The sequence below is a fragment of the Mandrillus leucophaeus genome, unplaced genomic scaffold, assembly GCF_000951045.1.
Source record: "Mandrillus leucophaeus isolate KB7577 unplaced genomic scaffold, Mleu.le_1.0 Scaffold77, whole genome shotgun sequence".
In the NCBI taxonomy this organism is placed as follows: domain Eukaryota; kingdom Metazoa; phylum Chordata; class Mammalia; order Primates; family Cercopithecidae; genus Mandrillus; species Mandrillus leucophaeus.
Genome location: NW_012108363.1, coordinates 6,240,695 through 6,260,737, shown reverse-complemented (window position 1 = coordinate 6,260,737; position 20,043 = coordinate 6,240,695). Strand labels below are relative to the sequence as shown.

Sequence of the window (20,043 nt, the reverse complement as noted above, 5' to 3'; positions counted from 1 at the left end):
GGTGGTGGGCACCTGTAGTCCCAGCTACACGGGAGGCTGAGGCACGAGAATTGCTTGAGCCTGGGAGGTGGAGGCTGCAGTGAGCTGAGATCGTGCCACTGCACCCCAGCCTGGGTGACAGAGAGAGACTCCATCTTTAAAAAAAAAGCAAAAAAAAAGTATAATCAGAGAGCAAGAAGGCCCTCTCAGCGTTTTTATGAATATTAAATGAGATAATCCTTATTTGTAAATCGCATGCAGTGGCTCACATATGTTAAATACAGCTGTTCCTTGGTATCTGCAGGGGATTGGTTCCAGGACCCCCACGGATAACGAAATCTAAGGATGGCCAAATCCCTTATATAAAATGGTATAGTATTTGCATATAACCTACATATATCCTCCCATAGACTTTAAATCATCTCCAGATTTTTGTAATACCTAATACAATGTAAACACTGTGTAACTCGTTGTTATACTGTATTTTAAAATTGTATTACTTTTTATAGTTATACTTTTTTTTTTCCCCAAACATTTCAATCTGCTGTTGGTTGAATCCATGGATTTGAAACCCACAGATAGGGAGGGCCGACTGTATTCAGTAACTGTTACCTTCCATCATGGTTATTAATCCTCCATCTCTCCGAGAGAACCTCAAAATTGAGGTAGGGATCAATGAGAGAATAAGAGTGGGATCCTTTTATGGACGGGGAAGCACTAATGAATATGAGATGTGGTATCACGCAGGGTTCTGGAATCAGAAAGCACACCCAACCCTATCCCTGGCTGTGCCTACCTACCCAGCCCAAGAGACCTTAGGCAAGTGTCTCCCCTCTTTAAAGTATGATCCCTTGCCTTAATAAGATGAGGAGTGAGCAGAGGCTCTCAGCTGTCTTCCATATTCAGTAGCGTAGGATGAGAAGAAACATCGAAGAATCTCAGGATTTAATAAGCAGCCTGCGTCCAGGTGCAAAGACAAACAGCCCCCTCTACTGGTCATAGGAAAACACAGGCTTTGCTGTGGCTCCGGGTCCACCATGATGGCTTTATAGGCTGAACTCATGGTCCTTGTGGGAACTCTTTCTGGAGTCCACATCATGAATCTTATCTAATCTGAGCAGCAGGACATTACAACAAACACGCAATAAAGAGTTGCCAAACCAGATAACATTGCAAATGACAAACGATTCATTTTAATTAAATACAAACAAGGAAAAAAGGCACCATGGCCCATTCAAGTATTTTGCATAGATGTACAAATATTGTAAACAATTAATAGGTGGACAAGAGAGCAGAAGATCTGTTTTCCGTGAACAATCTCCCAAATAAAAAGAAAATTCACATTGCCCTGGATCCCAGACACATACGGACGCACAGTGGACGGTGTGAGAGGACGTGTGGGGGGTGACTTTGGAAGTGTGGGCTTGGATTCTACAGAACCTCTCCTTCGCAGGCTTCCCTCGGGAAGGGGACCTTTCCAGTTGGTGTTCCCATGGCTTTCTTGGGTGTCCAGCAGAGCTGTTATACACGTGGTTAACACAATGACTGACTTTGGAACTGGTCCCCAGTTTTCAAATTGCAAGTCTTCCATACCTTCTGTCAAATAGGAATAAATTAGGAAGTAGGCAGGGAGCGACTTTATTGGAAAGGCATATTGCGGGAGGTAGTGAGGGGCTATTGCTTCATGGGGAAGGGTCTATGGCAGTACAAAAAACTCTCCAACCAGAAAATCAGCAAGTCTCAGACCTTAAGATCTGCAAGTGTCTCAGAGCTGGGGCAGAAAAGGGCTTTACTTTTATAGGGAGAAGCCAGCAAGGCAGAGAGGAACCTATGGCTAGCAGGCAGTTACAAGATGGAGCCAGGTGCCCAGGCTAAAGCTTCTACAGAGACAGGGAGATAGGGCACTAAATCCCTTGAGGTTTGTTTTAGAGATGGCTCCAAGGCCTGTAAAAAAAAAAAAAAAATTATTGGGTTGTAAAACTAGCAGGAGGTTAATTTCACTTTTAAAAAGATTTGCCTACATCTCGACCTGCACAAAGAGCTTGTAACTCACTAACCCAAACTTGAGTTAAGTTTCCCTCCTCCCCACCAACCCTGGACTTTGGCCCACCCTCAGCCTGAGCAAGCAAACAGCCCCTCCCCTGGAAAAAAAAAAAAAAAGGCTGGGCACAAAGTCACTCCCTGAATGTGGCTCTTTCTAGCCATGTTAATTCTTCCAATAAAAGAAAAGGCCTTTTCTGCCTGGGCTTTGAGACACTTGCAGATCTTGCCATCGGTGGGTCTGAGCCTTGTCACAATTCCCCTAAGGCCCCTTCCTCTCCTCTTTGCAATATTCCCTTTCCCCTTCTGCAATCATGCTTTGGAATAAGGTCTCTCCTTCCCTAAGCTCAGATTTATTTGTATTTGACACCTCAAAACAGTGTACTGGGCACTGGAGAGAAAAGGGGATGCACAATGGCCAGTCTTCCTCCTGGGCAGCCTTCCTCAACAGAGCCAGGAGTGAAGAAGCATCAGTAGAACTGGTTGCCGAAAGTCTATCAAATTCCAAAACATTCCACCATCTTCTAGTTCACAGTACAACTTTATGGGATGGAGGTGATATGAAAATAATAAAACAAAACAAAAAGCAAGAAAACAACAACCCAGGCCTCTTTCTGGTGTGGTTCCAGGGAGGGTGGACTGCAGGTTCAGCTGGATCACGCAGTCATTATGACTGTGGCGCTGTCACTTCAGAGCCATCTCCCTCCTGATGTGAGGGAGAAAGGCTGGAGAAGCCACAGGAACCTCTGCGAGGCATGGGGTTGGGTTTTGAGGACGTTGCTTGTTTGTTTTGCAGGGGGGTTAGGGGGGATGTTTTCACCTTTACTTTCCAGGAACCAAAGCCTTGAGGCAGAGGGTGGCACATTTAAATAAAAGATTGTCTCCTGACTTAATCGGGCCACAGGAAAGGTGGGGAATGGATCTCAGGAGCAAGGATGGCCCACGGCAGGGAGATGGGGAACCTGTATCACCGCCACCCTGAGGGAAGAGGAACTCATTTTCCTGAGATCTTTCTAAACCCAACCCAGGCTTTTCCCCCAGGGATACAGCCCGTATTTTCCACTTATTTCCAAACCCAAGAACATCCAAGAAGCACCTGTTGTATGCAGAGGACTCTAAGGAGGCCCTGGAGTGGTGAATCAGAAGCTCAGCATCAGCCTTGCAGTGAGGTTTTCAAGAGCAAACAATTGCTCATGGCGGGACAGGAGGAGGCCCCAGAAAAGCCTCAGAGGAGTGAGCGTCAAGCCAGCTCCTGTCCAGAGAACTACCCAGCACCTTTGTGGGGTGGGAGTCAATCTCCCAGAAAACATCTCCAGGCGCTTTGCAAAAACCGTCCTATCTAGCACAGCACCACGTGGCCCTCCCTCCCTGCTGCAGGGAAGACGGGAGCCCCCGCAGAGCCCCTCACCTGCTCAGAGCTCTCTTTCTGTGAGGGTCAGGTAAGGGCAGTGACCAGAGAGAGAACAAAAGGCAGTGAAAGACAAAAAGCTGAGCTGAGGAAGAGGCTCCCAGCTCTGACTGTTCCAGCCCAGCTGCTGCTGGCTGCCTCCTCCAGTGATCTCAGGCAGCTCCCAGAAATGGGTCCGTTCTCTGCTCAGAAGGCAACGGTCCAGCCCGAAGTCAATGACCAGCCACTAGGGCAGGCTGGCTCCCTCGTGTGTACTTTGTAAATAGCTGGGCTTCCTAAGGGGGGACCTCACTAGATTTAGCTCGGAGAGTTACGCAGGAAGACCCCCACCCTGCTGAGGTCACAAAACACAATGAAAAATAAACATATGACCACATGGCCATGCCCCAAGTCTACTCTGGTCACACTCCTGAGAGCCAACGCGGGAAATCCAGTGGCCGACTGTGACAGAGGACTCTGACTTGTAGGTCACAAGCACCTGTTCATCAGAAGGTCAGGACTGCTGAGGGTTTGCCCACCAAAGCACCACACTTAGAAGGGGAATGAGAGGGGAAGGAAGAGAGAAAAACACGGGGCACCGGGAAAGTGCAGCAGAAAAAACAAAAAGCAACTAAAAATTATCCAGAGTCAGGAGTCGCAACCTTTGGCATCACGACTCAGAGGAAGCCCAAGCCCGGGCTCCTCTTGTTGTCTACACTGCCTATGAATAGTACCTGTCTGAGTCAGAGTGACCCGTGTGAATATGGGGATGCAGGCGTTTGGGGAGAGGTGGGAGGGGACTTGGCTTGTCACATGCAGCCATACAGCCAGAAGCCGTTCCCTCAACCAAGCCCTGGACAGAGCCACAGCAGTGGCTGGCTTGACCCTTCTTTAATCCCTAAAAGCTAAAAGGAGAGGGTAAGTACCAGCCTCTGTCCAGCCCGGGACCTCTGAGGAGAGCAGAAGCAATGGGAAGCTCTTTTGCGTGCCCTACACCCCAGGAGTGAATGGATGAGCTGGCCTGAGGGGCTTGCCAGCCTTGATCATCTCCATCAGCACCTCGGGGCTAGGAGTCTGGAGGAGAAGCTGCCATTCACCCTCCTCTCCTCTCCCCTCCCTACCTGGGGCTGTATATTGCACAAAACAACACCTAGAAGCCATTGGATCGTAGTCCCTCTGGGCTTCCAAGGAAGCCGAGGAGGCACTGAGTCAACAAGGAGATTTTGGAGATGTGGAGTTTCCTGGAGGAGGGTGGGAGGAGATCAGAGGCGGCGGCCAGACATGCTTCTTCAGGGTTCCATGGCCATGCGTCCTCTGCAGTGTCCAGAGAGCTCAAGGAAAGGGAGAAGCCCCTGGACAGGTCTAGATTTTCGAGCTAATCATCCCTCCAGCCCTCTGTGATCTGTATTCTGGAAACTGGGAAGAAAAAGAAGGGAGGGAGAGAGACATCAGCTTGATGCTAATCAGTGGGATCAAGGGGGAGTCATCCTCCTGATTTTACAAGAAGGGGTGGACCACCCACTGAGAACAAAGGCTTCTTGTGAAGTGCATCCGTGTGTCCGCTCACCCAGACCATCAGTCCTGCAGAGAGGGGTGTGGTGGGTGCCACTGTCTCAAACTGACCAGTCACCCCTCCCTCTTTCCTTCTCTGCTAAGGCAGCAGCACAGCCCATAGTTTTCCCGGTGCCTCATGGGAATACAGGGTGGTCAGCCAGCTTCTTCACCACATCCCTTTCTGACCCAACTCCCAAGACTGGCAAACTGAGACTGTCAGCCACAGAGAAGAGGTACGAGGAGGGGCCAAGTGTGCACAGCCTCCCGCAGGCCAGGTGGCTTCTACTAACGCACTACCTTGCCCTTCACAGCAACCTGATGGGGCTGGTACTACTGCCCATCATTGCCTCTGTACAAATGAGGAAAAAGACTCAAGAGGGACTTGCTCAGGGTCCCTCTGCAGGTCACATGCAGGGGCAGGACTGAAGCCACCGCAGCTCGGGATTCTAAGCATCAACTTTCACATGAAGCCAAAACTCCACAGTCAAGCAGGCACCAAGAAACATGAATGTTTTGCCCTTGGCTTTTGTTCTGGAAGTTCAGTCCAGACCACAAGAAGCATGAATTGCTTCGTTTTCTCAACTCTACACCTGCCCCCCTGGAGCCCTCTGGTACCAGCTTTCACCTTGGGGGCTTCCCATGGACTCACCTTTGGGGCAGGTGCTGCCAAAGGCCGGGAGTGCTGAGGGCCAGCACCAGGGGTCCGCAGTGGGGATGCACCCCCTGGCCTGGGGAGGCTCCTGCGGCCTGGCACTGGGTTCGCCGGGAGTGCCTTCTGGGGCGGCCGAGGCCTGGAGAAGTCCTGGAGAGAAAGCAATAAGCCTCACTTGAAGGCCAGAGGCCTGTTTGAAAGAAAATGTCCCTGCTATCTTATGGGTCAAAATCAGATAGGAAAAGGTTATATACTGTATGGTCCCATTTAGAAAGAAACCGTATGTATAATGTGTCTATATTCTCAAGAGGAAGTCAGGAGAGCAAGCTGGCAGTATCTATTGAAAGGACAAATAACCAGTGATGACGAGCTTTTTCTCATCTGTTTGTTGGCTGCATAAATGTCTTCTTTTGAGAAGTGTCTGTTCATATCCTTCACCCACTTTTTGATAGGGTTGTTTGTTTCTTGTAAATCTGTTTAAGTTCTTTGTAGATTGGGGATATTACCCCTTTGTCAGATGAATAGATGGCAAAAATTTTCTCCCATTCTCTAGGTTGTCTGTTCACTCTGATGATAGTTTCTTTTGCTGTGCAGAAGCTTTTTAGTTCAATCAGATCCCATTTGTCTATTTTGGCTTTTGTTGCCATTGCTTTTGGTGTTTTAGTCATGAAGTCTTTGCCCATGCCTATGTCCTCAATGGTATTGCCTAGGTTTTCTTCTAGGGTTTTTATGGTTTTAGGTATTACATTTAAGTCTTTAATCCTCTTGAATTAATTTTTGTATAAGATGTAAGGAAGGGATCCAGTTTCAGCTTTCTGCATATGGCTAGCCAGTTTTCCCAGCATCATTATTAAATAGGGGGGATCTAGAACTAGAAATACCATTTGATTCAGCAATCCCATTACTGGGTATATACCCAAAGGATTATAAATCATTCTACTATAAAGACACATGCACACGTATGTTTATTGTGGCATTATTCACAATAGCAAAGACTTGGAACCAACCCAAATGCCCATCAGTGATAAACTGGATAAAGAAAACGTAGCACATATACACCATGGAATACTATGCAGCCATAAAAAAGGATGAGTTCTGTCCTTTATAGGGACATGGATGATGCTGGAAACCATCATTCTCAGCAAAATAACACAAGAACAGAAAACCAAACACTGCATGTTCTCACTCATAAGTGGGAGTTGAACATGAAATGAGAACACATGGACACACGGAGGAGAACATTACACACCGGGGCCTGTTGGATGGTGGGGGGCTAGGGGAGTGATCGCATTAGGAGAAATACCTAATGTAGATGGCAGATTGATGGGTGCAGTAAACCACCATGGCATGTGTATACCTATGTAACAAATCTGTTCCTTGCAGCACTATTTGTAACAGCAAAGAAACCATAAATAAGCAAAATTTCATCAGCAGAAAAACAACTAAAATTATAAAGTGACAGATGACATAGCACTTAAAAAGAATGAAGTAGGTTGACAGGGGCTGGCGTGGGGAGATGTTCAAGAGTTGTCAGGTGGAACAAACAAGCTGGGGAGGATAGCTGACATAAAATAAGTCACCATGCTCACCACCTACTAGAAATGTCTATAAACAGAAAAAAAGGAAGGATACGGACCAAATTGAAAAGAGATTATGCTGGGATGGGGTGCAAGAGGGGAGGGGTGTGGTCCAGGTGAACATTCTTTTTTTTTTTTTTTTTTTTTCTGAGATGGAGTCTTGCTCTGTCCCCCAGGCTGGATTGCAATGGCACAATCTCAGCTTACTGCAACCTCTGCCTCCCGAATTCAAACGATTCTCTTGCCTCAGCCTCCTGAGTAGTTGGGATTACAGGGGCCCACCACCATGCCTGGCTAATTTTTGTGTTTTTAGTAGAGACGGGGTTTCACCATGTTGGTCAGGCTGGTCTCGAACTCTGACCTCAGGTGATCTGCCTGCCTCGGCCTCCCAAAGTGCTGGGATTACAGGCATGAGCCACCATGCCCAGCCCTCGAACATTCCATTTTTTTTTTTAACGAGAGCATGTATGTGTATTGCCTGTTTAGATTAAAACAAAATTTAAACAAAGAAACAGCTACATTTTGTTCATGTTGGTTGTCTATGTGTGTGGCACATTTCATGGATTCTGTCCTTGCTGTGTTACTATTACCTTCCTGTTCTCACCATCTCCACAAGGCTTTGCCCTGACTACCTTATTTAAAATTACAACAGCCCCACCCTGACATTCCCTGACCTTTGTATCCTAACATATCTCTTCTTTTCTTTTCATATCACTTCCTGCTTTCCAATATATATAATTTATTTACTTATCAAGTTGAGTTTTACTTTCTGTCTCTCCGTCCCCCTCTAGAGTTGAAGCAGGGTGGGGTCTCCATCTGTTTGGTTCACTGATACATCTTCGGCTTTCAGAACAGTGTGCCTAGCATACGGTAGGTGCTCAACACGTATTAATTGATCCATGTTTTTTTTTAGGGGGAAAGAATGATGGTGCCACCCGCAGGCCCCCAAGCTGTTGGGGTTTAAGGGGAAGCCAGCGGCATAGATGGGCATTCCAGTGCCTGCTCTCCTTGACTTCCTTCCCTTCTCGAGAGGGTCACTACCACATATTAAAGTGGACAAAAGACAAGCATGTAGAGAGGCCAGGAATAACACAAAGAGCCGAGATTTTCCCCAAGAAGCTTCGCGGCATCAGAAAGTAAAGCAAATTCTTAGGGCCAAAAAGCCATCCATGTTCTTCAGCTCCACGTAGAAGGACAAGGCAACCCGCCCCCTTCACCACCATTTTCCCCAGCCCAGAATAGCTGCCAAGTTGCAGTGGTTGCTGGAAGCCAGGATAGAGACCTTCTGGGGCAGAAGACAGCTGGGTGCAGATGTCAGGTTGCAACTGGTAAAGGCTGTGCTCCCAAGGAGCTGTGCCAATGAGCCACTGAGGGGCTGGTGTTTGGGCAGGAGCCTCATCAGCATGTCAGCGCTGGGCCTCCCAGCACAGCAACCGGCCAGAGGCCACATCTGTGATGATCCGACTCAGCCGTACCAGGCCCCTCGCCCAGCACTGTTTTCCTTTTTCTAAAGCAGTAACAGTCCCTCAGCTACTCTGGCCCACGCTCCCTTCCACCACAAGGGACGGCATCTCACTTGATCAGATTGCACAAGCCTGACACGGGGCATCATCCCCTGCCAAGCCCTGTTTGCAATGGATCCTCAAGTCCTGTCTATTTTCTCTTCTGCACATTTCTTATCAGCTTCACTCCATCAGCCCTGCCTACTCCCTGCTCCGAGCTTTTACCATCTTTCTTCAGGACAACCTTTCAATCTTCTAACTAGGACACCCATTTGCTTCTAGAGTGACTTTCATTTTTTAAAACTATTTTAAAAATTCAAATATAATATACACAGAAAAAGGTAAACAAATCATAAATATACAACTAGATGAATTATCACAACGTGAATACACCAAGTAATCCTCATGCAGGTCAAACAGTAGATTAACAGCTTCAGAAGCATCTATGGGCCCCTTGCAGGAACTACACCTCCCTCCTGCCTAAAGATATCCCAAACAGCGATCAATCCTTGTCAATAGAGAATTGCATCATGTCACCACTGTCCTCTTTCTATGGAATACAGACCAAAGTCCTGACCAAGGCCATGTGGCCTGGGCATAGTTGGGCTCCTCCTGGCTTTCCAGCCTCATCTCATAGCTCCTTGGGCCCCAAGAACACAAAACTTTAAGTTCCTTCAACTCGCAGGGCCCTCTCCCATGACAGAGCCTCCCTACTAGTGGGTCCTGGGACCAGGAAAGCTCCTTCGTCACTTGCCCTCACAGCCTGGTTAAGTCCTGTTCCTCCTTCATGTCTCAGCTCAAATGTCACCTCCTCAGGGAAACCTTCCTGGATTTCCCAGACTAGGTCAAATCCCCTTGTTACTCTTCTGAGCACCCTGAGCCTCTCCCTCCCAGCATGTATCGCTGTTGCAGTGACACGTATCCTGCAGTCGCTGCCCCAGCAGAATGCGAGCTCCTGGAGGCAAAGCTGCCATCTGCCTTCCTCGCCATCCCCTGGCCCAGAGTGCAGGTGCATAAGCCGGTTGAGAATAGCAGAACTGAAGAAGTGCTGAGGTTTCATCCATCACTTCTCCAGGGGGTCCATGTCCCCCAGCTAGGAGGTGGGGAATCTCTAATGGCAGACTGGAGACTGTGAGCGGCCCCAGGGCAGGAGGCTGTCTCGCTCAGCTGGGTGAGACCTGGGTTTAAGCCCTAGCTCCTCCACTCACAACTGCGCAATGTCAGGCAAGTCCCTTCAACCTTGTGAGGCCCGGCAACCTCCAAGAGAAATGAGGGCTGCGGCAACTCCCTTCTTGGAATGGCTGTGAGAAGGTAGGTGGCAGCCCAATGTCATCACAGCAGCCCCCACTCGGAGCAGCTGCCTCCCACTGTTCGCTTGTAGAGAGACCCCCAACTGGGCCCTGGGGCCCAGGAGAAGCTGTGCTTGGGAGCTAGCTGTGTTCTGGGGCACCTGCCACTGGCTGGGCAGCTTCCTGCACCCGGGACTCCTGCCAGCAGCCCCAGAAACGCAGGCGCAGGGTACACGCAGCCTCCACCACTTAACACACAGCTGGGTCCCCACTGTCCCTGACCCCTCCTGACCTAGGGCTCAGCACCTCGGGGTGACAGGGGTGAGGCTGGCCCCGTGTTCTCTGAACACGCCTCTAGTGTGGGTTTTTCGGAACAATAGTCTGAGTGGACTGCTAGTCTGACCCACTCCCTCCTCCCTCCGCCGGCACCCCTGTTCTCCCGTAACCCCAAGTCTCTACACGCCTGCTTTCTCCCTTTCTTTCATCTCTCTGTTAGGGACTGAACTGTGCACTCATCACTTAAAAAAAAAACATATGCTGAACCCTTAACCCTGAGTACCTCAGAATGTGGCCATATTTAGAGATAAGGTCTTTAAAAAGGTGATTAGGGTAGAATGAGGCCACCTAATCCAATCTGGTGTTCTCATAAGAAGAGGACAGTTGGCCACACAGAGACACCAGGGAGGCAGGAGTGCATAGGAAAGGCCACGTGAGAACTCAGCAAGAGGGCGGCCACCTGCAAGCCACTGAGAGAGGCTTCAGAAGTCAACCCTGCCAGCACCTTGACCTTGGACTCCTAGCCTCCAGAACTGTGAGAAAATAGGAGTCTGTTTTGAAGTCAGCCAGTGTGCAGTACTCTGTTAGAGCACCCCCCGCACACGACTACACTCTCCACCTCTCTCTCTCCACTCCTCCCCTCTCTTGCTTTTTTCCTTTCCTCCTTCCCTCTCTCTCCTTGTCAATCTTCCCTCTCTCTTTCTGCACGGATTTCTCCATTCTACCGCGGCCCCACACAAAAGGAAGGGGAGAGCAGCTGTTTCACAGCAGAGAAACAGAATGGATGCCCTCAGCTCTCCCAAACTGTCCCACTGCCACACATCCTAAGGACCCTCCAAAGCCTGCAGCCAACCCCAGAGTCCTTAGGGTCAGAGACAGCTTGGGTTGCATGGAGCCCTCTGGACCACACCCAAGGAAAGCAGTCTCAGTTGAGAGGTCACCCCCAAAACACACAGGCCAGTTCCGGAAGGCAACCCGCCCAGCCGCCACCCAGGAAACACCTGTGTCTGCACGGGGGGATCTCCTGCAGAACATGTGGTCGGAGCCATCAGAGCACACACACGCAGTGGGAACAGGCTGCTGGGCAGGCTCTGCTTCCATGAGCACTAGGCCTGGGGGCAGAGAGTTTGGACCCCACTCTCAGCTCCCAGAGGCACCTGCCCCTTGGGATGGGCAAGGCATCAGGACACATCCCTGGGTAAGACTTTCCAATCAGTAGAAGGTACCAACAGGTACAATTTGGTGGGAAGTGTACTCTGGTGAGAAAAGTACAGTCCCATCAGCCTCAGACTTGAATCAGAGTAGGCTTCCCGGGAGAAGCGGCATCTAGGAGCAGATCTGAGGACGAGCAGGAGCTGGCCCCGCCAAGGCAGAAGGAGTGTATCAGGCAGAACAAGCAGCAGTGGCAAAGACCTAGCAGGCAGACGAGCATGGGGGAACTGACAGAAGTTCATTTGGGGTGGAAGGTGGGTAGTGGCTTGTCATAAAATAGGCCAACCCGGGAGAAAATGCCACGTGCTTTAGGAGCTGCCTGGAGAGTCTGTTTCCCCATGTTAATTGCTCTAATCCGCTGTGCGCTCCCATATTGACCGAATTGCAGAAAAGGCAGTCAGCTCATGACCCCACAAGTTTCACCTTCCCCACCTTTGCCATTACCCAGTGAAAGTGGCCTTAAAAGCAATACCTGGGAAAGGATGCAGTTTGGTGCGGGGGGAATTGGCCGGCTTGGAGGAGGCCTCCTGGATGACTCCGTCCTCTCTATTTGAGACCTGGGCCCTGGGGAGTTCCTGGCGGCCCTGCTCAGGTGTGCTGGCAGTGGTGCAGGTGGGGACCCACCGCGCAGATAATCTGGAGGGGGCCGGGGAGGAGGCTGGGAGGGCTTCCGCAGGATTTCAGGAGTGTTGATTACCTGTATGCACAAGTCAAGGAACACCTGAGACAAGAAATCACTCGGGCTGCCCTTGTGTGTCTCTTTGAGATAAACCAGAGCCCAAAGGGAGAACAGACACACCCATCTATCAACCGCCCGAGGATCCCAGAGGTCAGATGCAACCTTTAAAGTCATTAGGGGAAGTCAGAACCAAATAACATGTCTCTCCAGCCAATAAAAGGGCTTTTATTACCAATCCATGGGCCCACAGAGGCTCTTAGAAAAATACAGCATGACCGTGAGGGATAAAGGAAAAGTAGCCAAGTTCAGTGGTGCAAAGCTCTTACCTTTCGCTTGCCCTGGGGCGTCTGCAGCTTGAAAGTTGGGTTGGCATGACCAGTCCCGCTGTTCTGAGACACCCTGAAGGGACAACTAGAAACAAGAAATGGGGGAGGAGAAGAAAGGGGCAGATGTTCAGCAGGGGACAGTGGCTGAGTTCCCTTTGACGCAAGCAGGGCCAGCAAGCAGCTAAATCTTCCCCAAGTCTGCTCTGGAGGGAGTGGGATTGGTCTTCTCAAACCACGTCTTCCTAAGTAGGGAAACGTGTGGCCAATGGAGAACTCTCAAGGAAACCGAGTTGGCCTTATACAAAGCAGAGCTCTCTCCACACCTTCTCTTCACCCTTTTAAGATCCTTCCCCTCTGAGGAGACACAAGGGTGTCACGAGCCATCAACCAATCCCAATCAGGCACAGACCCACAGACCCTAGGACTTAAAATCCCCTCCAGAACAAGCATTATTTAATAGGTGATTCAGAGACTGTACATCTTCCATATCCAAAATAATAAATCACTTTTTAAATGGACACCAAAAGCGAGCAGGAGTAGCTATTCTTATATCAGATGAAACAAACTTTAAAGTAACAGTGGTTAAAAAGACAAAGATGGGGCCAGGCATGGTGGTTCACGCCTGTAATCCCAGCATTTTACGAGGCTGAAGCGGGCAGATCACCTGAGGTAAGGAGTTTGAGACCAGCCTGGCCAACATGGTGAAACCCCATCTCTACTAAAAATACAAAAAATTAGCTGGGTATGGTGGCACGCACCTGTAGTCTCAGCTACTCAAGAGGCTGAGGCAGGAGAATCGCTTGAACCCAGGAGACAGAGGTTGCAGTGAACCAAGATTGCGCCACTGCATTCCAGCCTGGGCAACAAGAGCGAAACTTCATCTCAAAAATAAATAAATAAAATAACATGGGGAACAAATCAAGTAGATAAAGGATGGCAAATAGATTTTATTTTATATTTCAGCTTGATTTGGTTGGGGATATTCTGCTGAGAAGAACTCAGGAGTGATGACCAGAATCAGTAGAGTACTTACAATAAGATCAACTAGTAATGCCTGTCACAGTCACAGCAGGGGAGAGGGCAGCGTGTTCCTTGCATTTGTCTTCCCTGAATTAGACCCACTGTCACCAACACTTCTCCTAAGTACCATTTATGGAGACCTTTGTGACCCATAAATTGACCCTGAGTCCTCCATGGAACCCTGTCATACCAGAACTGTTGCCTCAGCTTGGAAGGGAGAGCTGAGGGCTTGAGTTGGCCTAGTTTGTTGTTCTGTCTGCAGCAGTAGTACATCAGCATGAGGACCGCCAGCACGAAGATGGCCACCAACACTCCAGCTACCACAGGACCCACACCTTCCAGAAACAGAACCCAAGTGGGAGATTTAGAAGCGGTCTGGGCTACAGCAGATTTCAAAATAGGTATTCCTGCTTCTTCTTCAGGCATTTGATTTGCATTTAATTTGTATTACTTACTTTAACTTACATATTATAATTAAAACACACATTATGGGCCGGGCACAGTGGCTCACACCTGTAATCCCAGCACTTTGGGAGGCCATGGTGAGCGGATCACAAGGTCAAGAGGTCAAGACCATCCTGGCCAACATGGTGAAACCTCATCTCTACTAAAAATACAAAAATTAGCTGGGCGTGGTGGCACTCACTTGTAGTCCCAGCTACTCAGGAGGCTAGGCAAGAGAATCGCTTGAACCCGGGAGGCGGAGGTTGCAGTGAGCAGAGATTGTGCCACTGCACTCCAGCTGGCAACAGAGTGAGACTCCGTCTCAAAAAAAAACCACACACATTATGTACCACTGGGAAATCACTAATGTTAGCTCAAAGAGCCAAGTCAACTTGTTTTGCACAGACTCAACAGTACAAAGCTTCTATAGCCACTTCTACTTAATTGAAGAGGTCCCTTTTCAGGCAAGCAGTTCAAGCTCTGTTACAATTTGCCACTAGTTTTTAGCCTGAATCATGATTTTCCTGAACACAAAGGAACCAACACAAAATACAAAAAGACTTGGCCAGGCATGCTAGCTCATGCTTTGAGAGATTTGAGAGGCTGAGGTGGGCGGATCACTTGAGGTCAGGTGTTCGAGACCAGCCTGGCCAACATTGTGAAATCCTGTCTCTACTAAAAATACAAAAATTATCCAGATGTGGTGGCAGGCACCTGTAATCCCAGCTACTCAGGTGGCTGAAGCAGAAGAATCGCTTGAACCCGGGAGGCAGAGGTTGCAGTGAGTCGTGATCACACCACCGCACTCCAGCCAGGGTGACAGAGCGAGACTCCCTTTCAAAAAAAAAAAGGTGTTTTTTTGTTTTTTTTTTTTTGAGATGGAGTCTCGCTCTGTCGCCCAGGCTGGAGTGCAGTGGTGCCATCTCGGCTCACTGCAAGCTCCGCCTCCCGGGTTCACGCCATTCTCTTGCCTCAGCCTCCCGAGTAGCTGGGACTACAGGCGCCCGCCACCACGCCTGACTAATTTTTTGTATTTTTAGTAGAGACAGGGTTTCACGTGTTAGCCAGGATGGTCTCGATCTCCTGACCTTGTGATCCACCCGCCTCAGCCTCCCAAAGTGCTGGGATTATAGGCGTGAGCTACCGCGCCCTACCCAAAAAAAAAAAAAAAAAAAAAGAACAAAGAAGCAAAAAGACTCAGACAGATTTAAGACTAGAACTCTCACCCATAATCCATAACTTAACATTTGGTTTCATCAAAACTACCCCAATATTCTCTCAAGTGGTTAACGTAAATATACAGAATATATTTGTACTAACAAAATACTGCTTTTATCAGTTTTACATATTGGGATTTCTTCCTTGAAAGATTTTGGTGCTTTTTTTTTTTAAGTTCTTTGTTATTATTATTTTTTTAAATCTTTAGAAACCACAGTGCTAGAATCCTTGAGAGATCCACTAAAATACTACAAAACTTTTCTGAGAGTCTGGTTTCCCATTTTAACTTGTGTCCATTAGAGGAAATCTAAACTACCATAATGTGTGCCAGGTTCATGATGATTTTTAAGTGCCCAAAAAGAAATATTCACCACGTTCCCTAAAAAGAATGGGAACATTCAATGACCTACAGTCTCTCTTACTCTCACTCTACTAAGCAGGCTCCCCCTCCTCAGTAGAAAGGATGGGAGAAGAGAGACTGAACCGTGACCCCACACCACACTACAGGCAGTCGCTCCTCTCTCTTGGTCTCTCTTTATCCTGATTTCCTCTGCAAAATCAGGACAATGAAGCTGACTCAGTGTGGATGCTCTGCAACATGCCACCTGCCCCTGACACCTGCTCTTCTCACAAAAGCGGGCAGTGGCCCCAGCAGGGCTGGCACTCACTCTCAGGGGGCATGGGCCCACTGTCGATGCTGCCCCCGTGGCCCGGTGTGTTGCAGAAGGGCGGGGCCCAGCCCGGCAGGCAGTGGCAATTCTGGTTGTTGTTACAGACCTGGAGTGAAGGAAGGGTAGAGGCATCAGCACCCCAGAGAGCATCACCACCCACAGGGCCTGCCCTCATGACGCCCCCATGACACAAAGCAGCCAGAACCCAGCACGCACCCCGTGGCCATTGCACTTCTTCCCACAGCCTTCAGTTTCAAAGAAGGAGGTGTTCCTGCACTGCCCCTCGAAGCAAATCTGCACAGGGAGAAAATAAAATGATCAGTGCAGTGGGAGGTATGCTGGTTGGGAGTTAGGAGGCAAGATTTTACACTTGGAACATATGAGGACCCATGGCCCAGCCTGGTGGCTCACGCCCGTAATCCCAGCACTTTGGGAGGCCAAGGTGGGTGGATCACCTGTGGTCAGGAGTTCGAGACCAGACTGGCCAACATGCTGAAACTCTGTCTCTACTAAAAATACAAAAATCAGCTAGGCCTGGTGGCCTGTGCCTGTAATCCCAGCTACTCGGGAGGCTGAGGCAGGAGAATTGCTTGAGTCCAGGAGACAGAGGTTGCAGTGAGCTGAGATTGTACCACTGCACTCCAGCCTGGGCAACATAGCAAGACTCCATCTCAAAAAAAAAAAAAAAAAAATTATGAGGACCCAAAAAGGCAGCCCACTTCAGGTAACTATCAAAGTGAAAAATGGAAAACAGCCCACAAATGCTAAGGACAGGACAATAGTCAGCTAAATTCTGCTATTACTTTTGTGATTAGGGAGAAAACAAATATATTGTTAAAGTATCATATTTAACAATATAATATTATAGGACTATTATGTTGATTATGTTAATTACTTGTCATTAATATGTACCAATTTTAACATTTTATATATATATATATATATATATTTTTTTTTTTTTGAGACAGAGTCTGGCTCTGTCATCCAGGCTGGAGTGCAGTGGCCAGATCTCAGCTCACTGCAAGCTCCGCCTCCCGGGTTTACGCCATTCTCCTGCCTCAGCCTCCCGAGTAGCTGGGACTACAGGCGCCCGCCACCTCACCCGGCTAGTTTTTTATATTTTTTAGTAGAGACGGGGTTTCACCGTGTTAGCCAGGATGGTCTCGATCTCCTGACCTCGTGATTCGCCCGTCTCGGCCTCCCAAAGTGCTGGGATTACAGGCTTGAGCCACGGCGCCCGGCCTTTAACATTATGTTTAAAAATAATGATGGTGACAGTATTCTGTGCCAGGTGCTATGCTAAATACTTCATGTTTTTCATAGTTTCATTATCAGAATCGACTCTACGGGATAGTTGCTATCATTTTGCTCAGGCTTCCCTAACTCCTAGTCCATTTTTAATTCCCATGATAATTAGCGATGAGAATGAAAGTGGCACTAGCTAGGCCACCTAAGTGCTTTACTGGGATGATTTTCTTTAATCCTTCTGACAATTCTCTGGGGTGGGCGCCTGCTGTCATTATACATGCTTCATGAAGGCAGCCACCAAGGCTCAGAGGTTGGGGAGGTGGCATCTGAGCCCAGGCATCCTTCCCTCAAAGCTCACTTCTCAATCACCCTGCTCTGCAGCCGGCTCCTAGGTGAGCTGGGGGAAGGGACTCACATGGTTGTAGCCACACTTGGTTCCGGTCATCACCAGCCCTGGGTCCAGCATATCACCCTCCTCCTCAGGACCTCGGTAGACGTGGGTGCCCCGGCACTGGATCTGCCTCCCATTCATGATGATAGTGGTGTCGATGGGCACCGCGTTGGACTCCAGGGGCCGGGCCTCGGAGCTCTGACACTGGATCTTCCCACACTTCGCATCTCTGGGCACAAGAGACAGAGAGGGAAGGAGGTGAAATCAGAGCAGAGGAAAAGCTGGAGCACTAGAGAGCTTCAGCCTTTCCTGACTAAGACAGCGGGCTTGTGTGTGGTGGGGCAAAGGTTTAGGGCACTCATGTGCTTTGGAGACTCACCAGGAGAGACTCCATGTGGACTGACACCAAGGGAAGAGAACAGGCTCCTTGACCCTGAGCAAATCCAGACCAGAGAACTGGCCTCGAAAAGTCCTTAACTCCAAGAACAGCCACCTGAGCTGAGCAATCTTTCCCTTTTTGCTCCTTATACCGCCATCCACCCAGGAGCTCCAGCCAGAAATCTGGGGTCATCTCCAACTCCCCATTCTCCCTCAGTCCTGGGCTCAAGCCATTTTCAAACCCTATCCATCTTCCCTCCTATAGATCTACCTTAATTCACACTGCCCCACTCCCCTTACCTGGTCTGCAGAAGACTGATTTCCCTGCCTCCAGTCTGCCCCATAGGAGTCGAATTTCCACACTGCCCTCAAGCTAAAGTCCAAACTCCCCTAGCCATGCATTTGAGGCTTTTCATGACCTGGTCCATGCTAAACTATCCAGGCTAATTTCTCAGCAGACCTTCTCCTTCACATCCCAACATTATACTTTAACTGTATCAAACTGTTCTCAATTCTTTCAACTGCCAGTTTTTCTCCATTCATCTCTCTTCCTGGATCACTCTCCTATGCACCAGTACCACTCTCCACCCTGTTCACCTAGGTAACTGCTCCAGATCTCAGTGTAGGTATAACTTCCTTTGGGAAACCACTCTGACACACTAAGATGGGTTGGATGGCTCTCTCCACACTCCCATTATCATACTGTATTGTTAATTACAAGTTCCATGCACTCAGCACTGTATCTTGCACATGGTAAATCTTCAATAGATAGTAGATAGTTGGTAAATCTTCAATAGATACTAGATGGATAGATGGATGGATGGATGGATGGATGGATGGATGGATGGATGGATGGATAGACAGATGAGTGGATGGTTGGTTGGAATGAATGATGAATAAATGAATGAATTAGTGAATTAATGAATGAGGAGTTATTCAAATTAGGGCACGATTAGAATTTTGCAGAAATGACCCAAAAGGGCTGATTACCTGCCCTACTGTAAGATGGTCCCCAAAGGAAGCCTGATCAGCTTTCTAGGAAGCACTGCCACCCACACCCTCCTCTGACTTCCTTAGAGATGAATAGTGCACTATCAAACAGGGGGCCGAGAATAGATGACTGACTTCAACTGATTGATGTAAAGGTGCAGCTCTGGGGCCAGTCACGCTGCTAAGCTGGGCAGCAGTGAGGACAGAGTAGAAACTGCTTGTTCATCTTCATTTCATGAGGCCTGCCCTTTGGTCATCACCTTGTGTTGCACTTCCTGTGTTCACCATTCATGTCCTTTCCACAGTTTCCAAAGGTGTCTCCTGCCACATTCACCTTCTCGAAGCAGAGGTCAGGGGCAGGTCGGGCTCCTGGGTGGGCAAGCAACATCTATCAGTATATTCGTCTGTCAGAAGTCCCCAAGAGCAAAGGTATCTTTGGTAAAGTAGTGAAGTTAAGAATATTTTCTAGGAGGGAATATTCAGCCTCTTCTTCCTGTTCCCCCCACCCCAGGTTATTCCATCCCCATATTCTCATCAAGATCTACTCAGAGAATAATGTTTTATATAAATTCTTTTTTTTTTTCAGATGAATTCTCACTCTGTCACCCAAGTTGGAATGCAGTGGCACAATCACGGCTCATTGCATCCTCTGCCTCTTGGGTTCAAGCAATTCTCTGCCTCAGCCTCCCGAGTAGCTGGGATTACAAGCACCTGCCACCACGACTGGCTAATTTTTGTATTTATTATTATTTTTTTTTTGTAGAAATGGGGTTTCACCATCTTGGCCAGGCTGGTCTTGAACTCCTGACCTCGTGATTCCCCCGCCTCGGCCTCCCAAAGTGCTGGGATTACAGGCGTGAGCCACCACACCTGGCCTGTTTGATATAAATTCTTCCTACCTTACTGAGGATTTATATTTGTGTGTGAGGAGGGTTGCATGCTAAGCCTGCTCTCTAATGAAGAAGCCATGTTCCATTTCAAGATTTTAAAAAATAGGTCAAACATGCATAATATTGTAAAGATATACATACGGCTTGGAAAATTTTTCTTGTAGTCATCTAGTTCCTACTTCTCTACATCCTGGAGGAATAGCACTTATTAACAGTATATTTTCTAAAGAGACTTACATCTCTAATTTCTATATCTCCTAGGTATAATTCTGTGTGTATCTTCTAGAAATAATCTATCCAATAAAGAATGGAAGCATATT

The 20,043-nt window shown here is 48.5% G+C and overlaps 1 protein-coding gene across 2 annotated transcripts in view; it reads right to left on the bottom strand.

Annotated features, from left to right (window-relative positions):
• Nucleotides 1-1,144: 1,144 nt before the first annotated feature.
• ADAM19 (ADAM metallopeptidase domain 19) overlaps nucleotides 1,145-20,043 on the bottom strand; it is a 100,813-nt gene continuing 81,914 nt past the window's right edge. The window contains exons 15-23 of one of the 2 annotated variants that reach the window (XM_011966707.1): nucleotides 19,094-19,202; nucleotides 17,490-17,694; nucleotides 16,043-16,120; nucleotides 15,824-15,932; nucleotides 13,684-13,828; nucleotides 12,474-12,558; nucleotides 11,941-12,165; nucleotides 5,610-5,762; nucleotides 1,145-4,822 (exon numbers count right to left, since the gene is read on the bottom strand). In XM_011966707.1, coding sequence (XP_011822097.1) covers nucleotides 4,769-4,822; nucleotides 5,610-5,762; nucleotides 11,941-12,165; nucleotides 12,474-12,558; nucleotides 13,684-13,828; nucleotides 15,824-15,932; nucleotides 16,043-16,120; nucleotides 17,490-17,694; nucleotides 19,094-19,202 — 1,163 coding nt within the window. In that variant the 3' untranslated portion in view covers nucleotides 1,145-4,768. Of the gene's footprint in view, nucleotides 4,823-5,444; nucleotides 5,763-11,940; nucleotides 12,166-12,473; nucleotides 12,559-13,683; nucleotides 13,829-15,823; nucleotides 15,933-16,042; nucleotides 16,121-17,489; nucleotides 17,695-19,093; nucleotides 19,203-20,043 lie in introns of those variants that run through there. The other variant, XM_011966706.1, reaches the window with a different exon arrangement.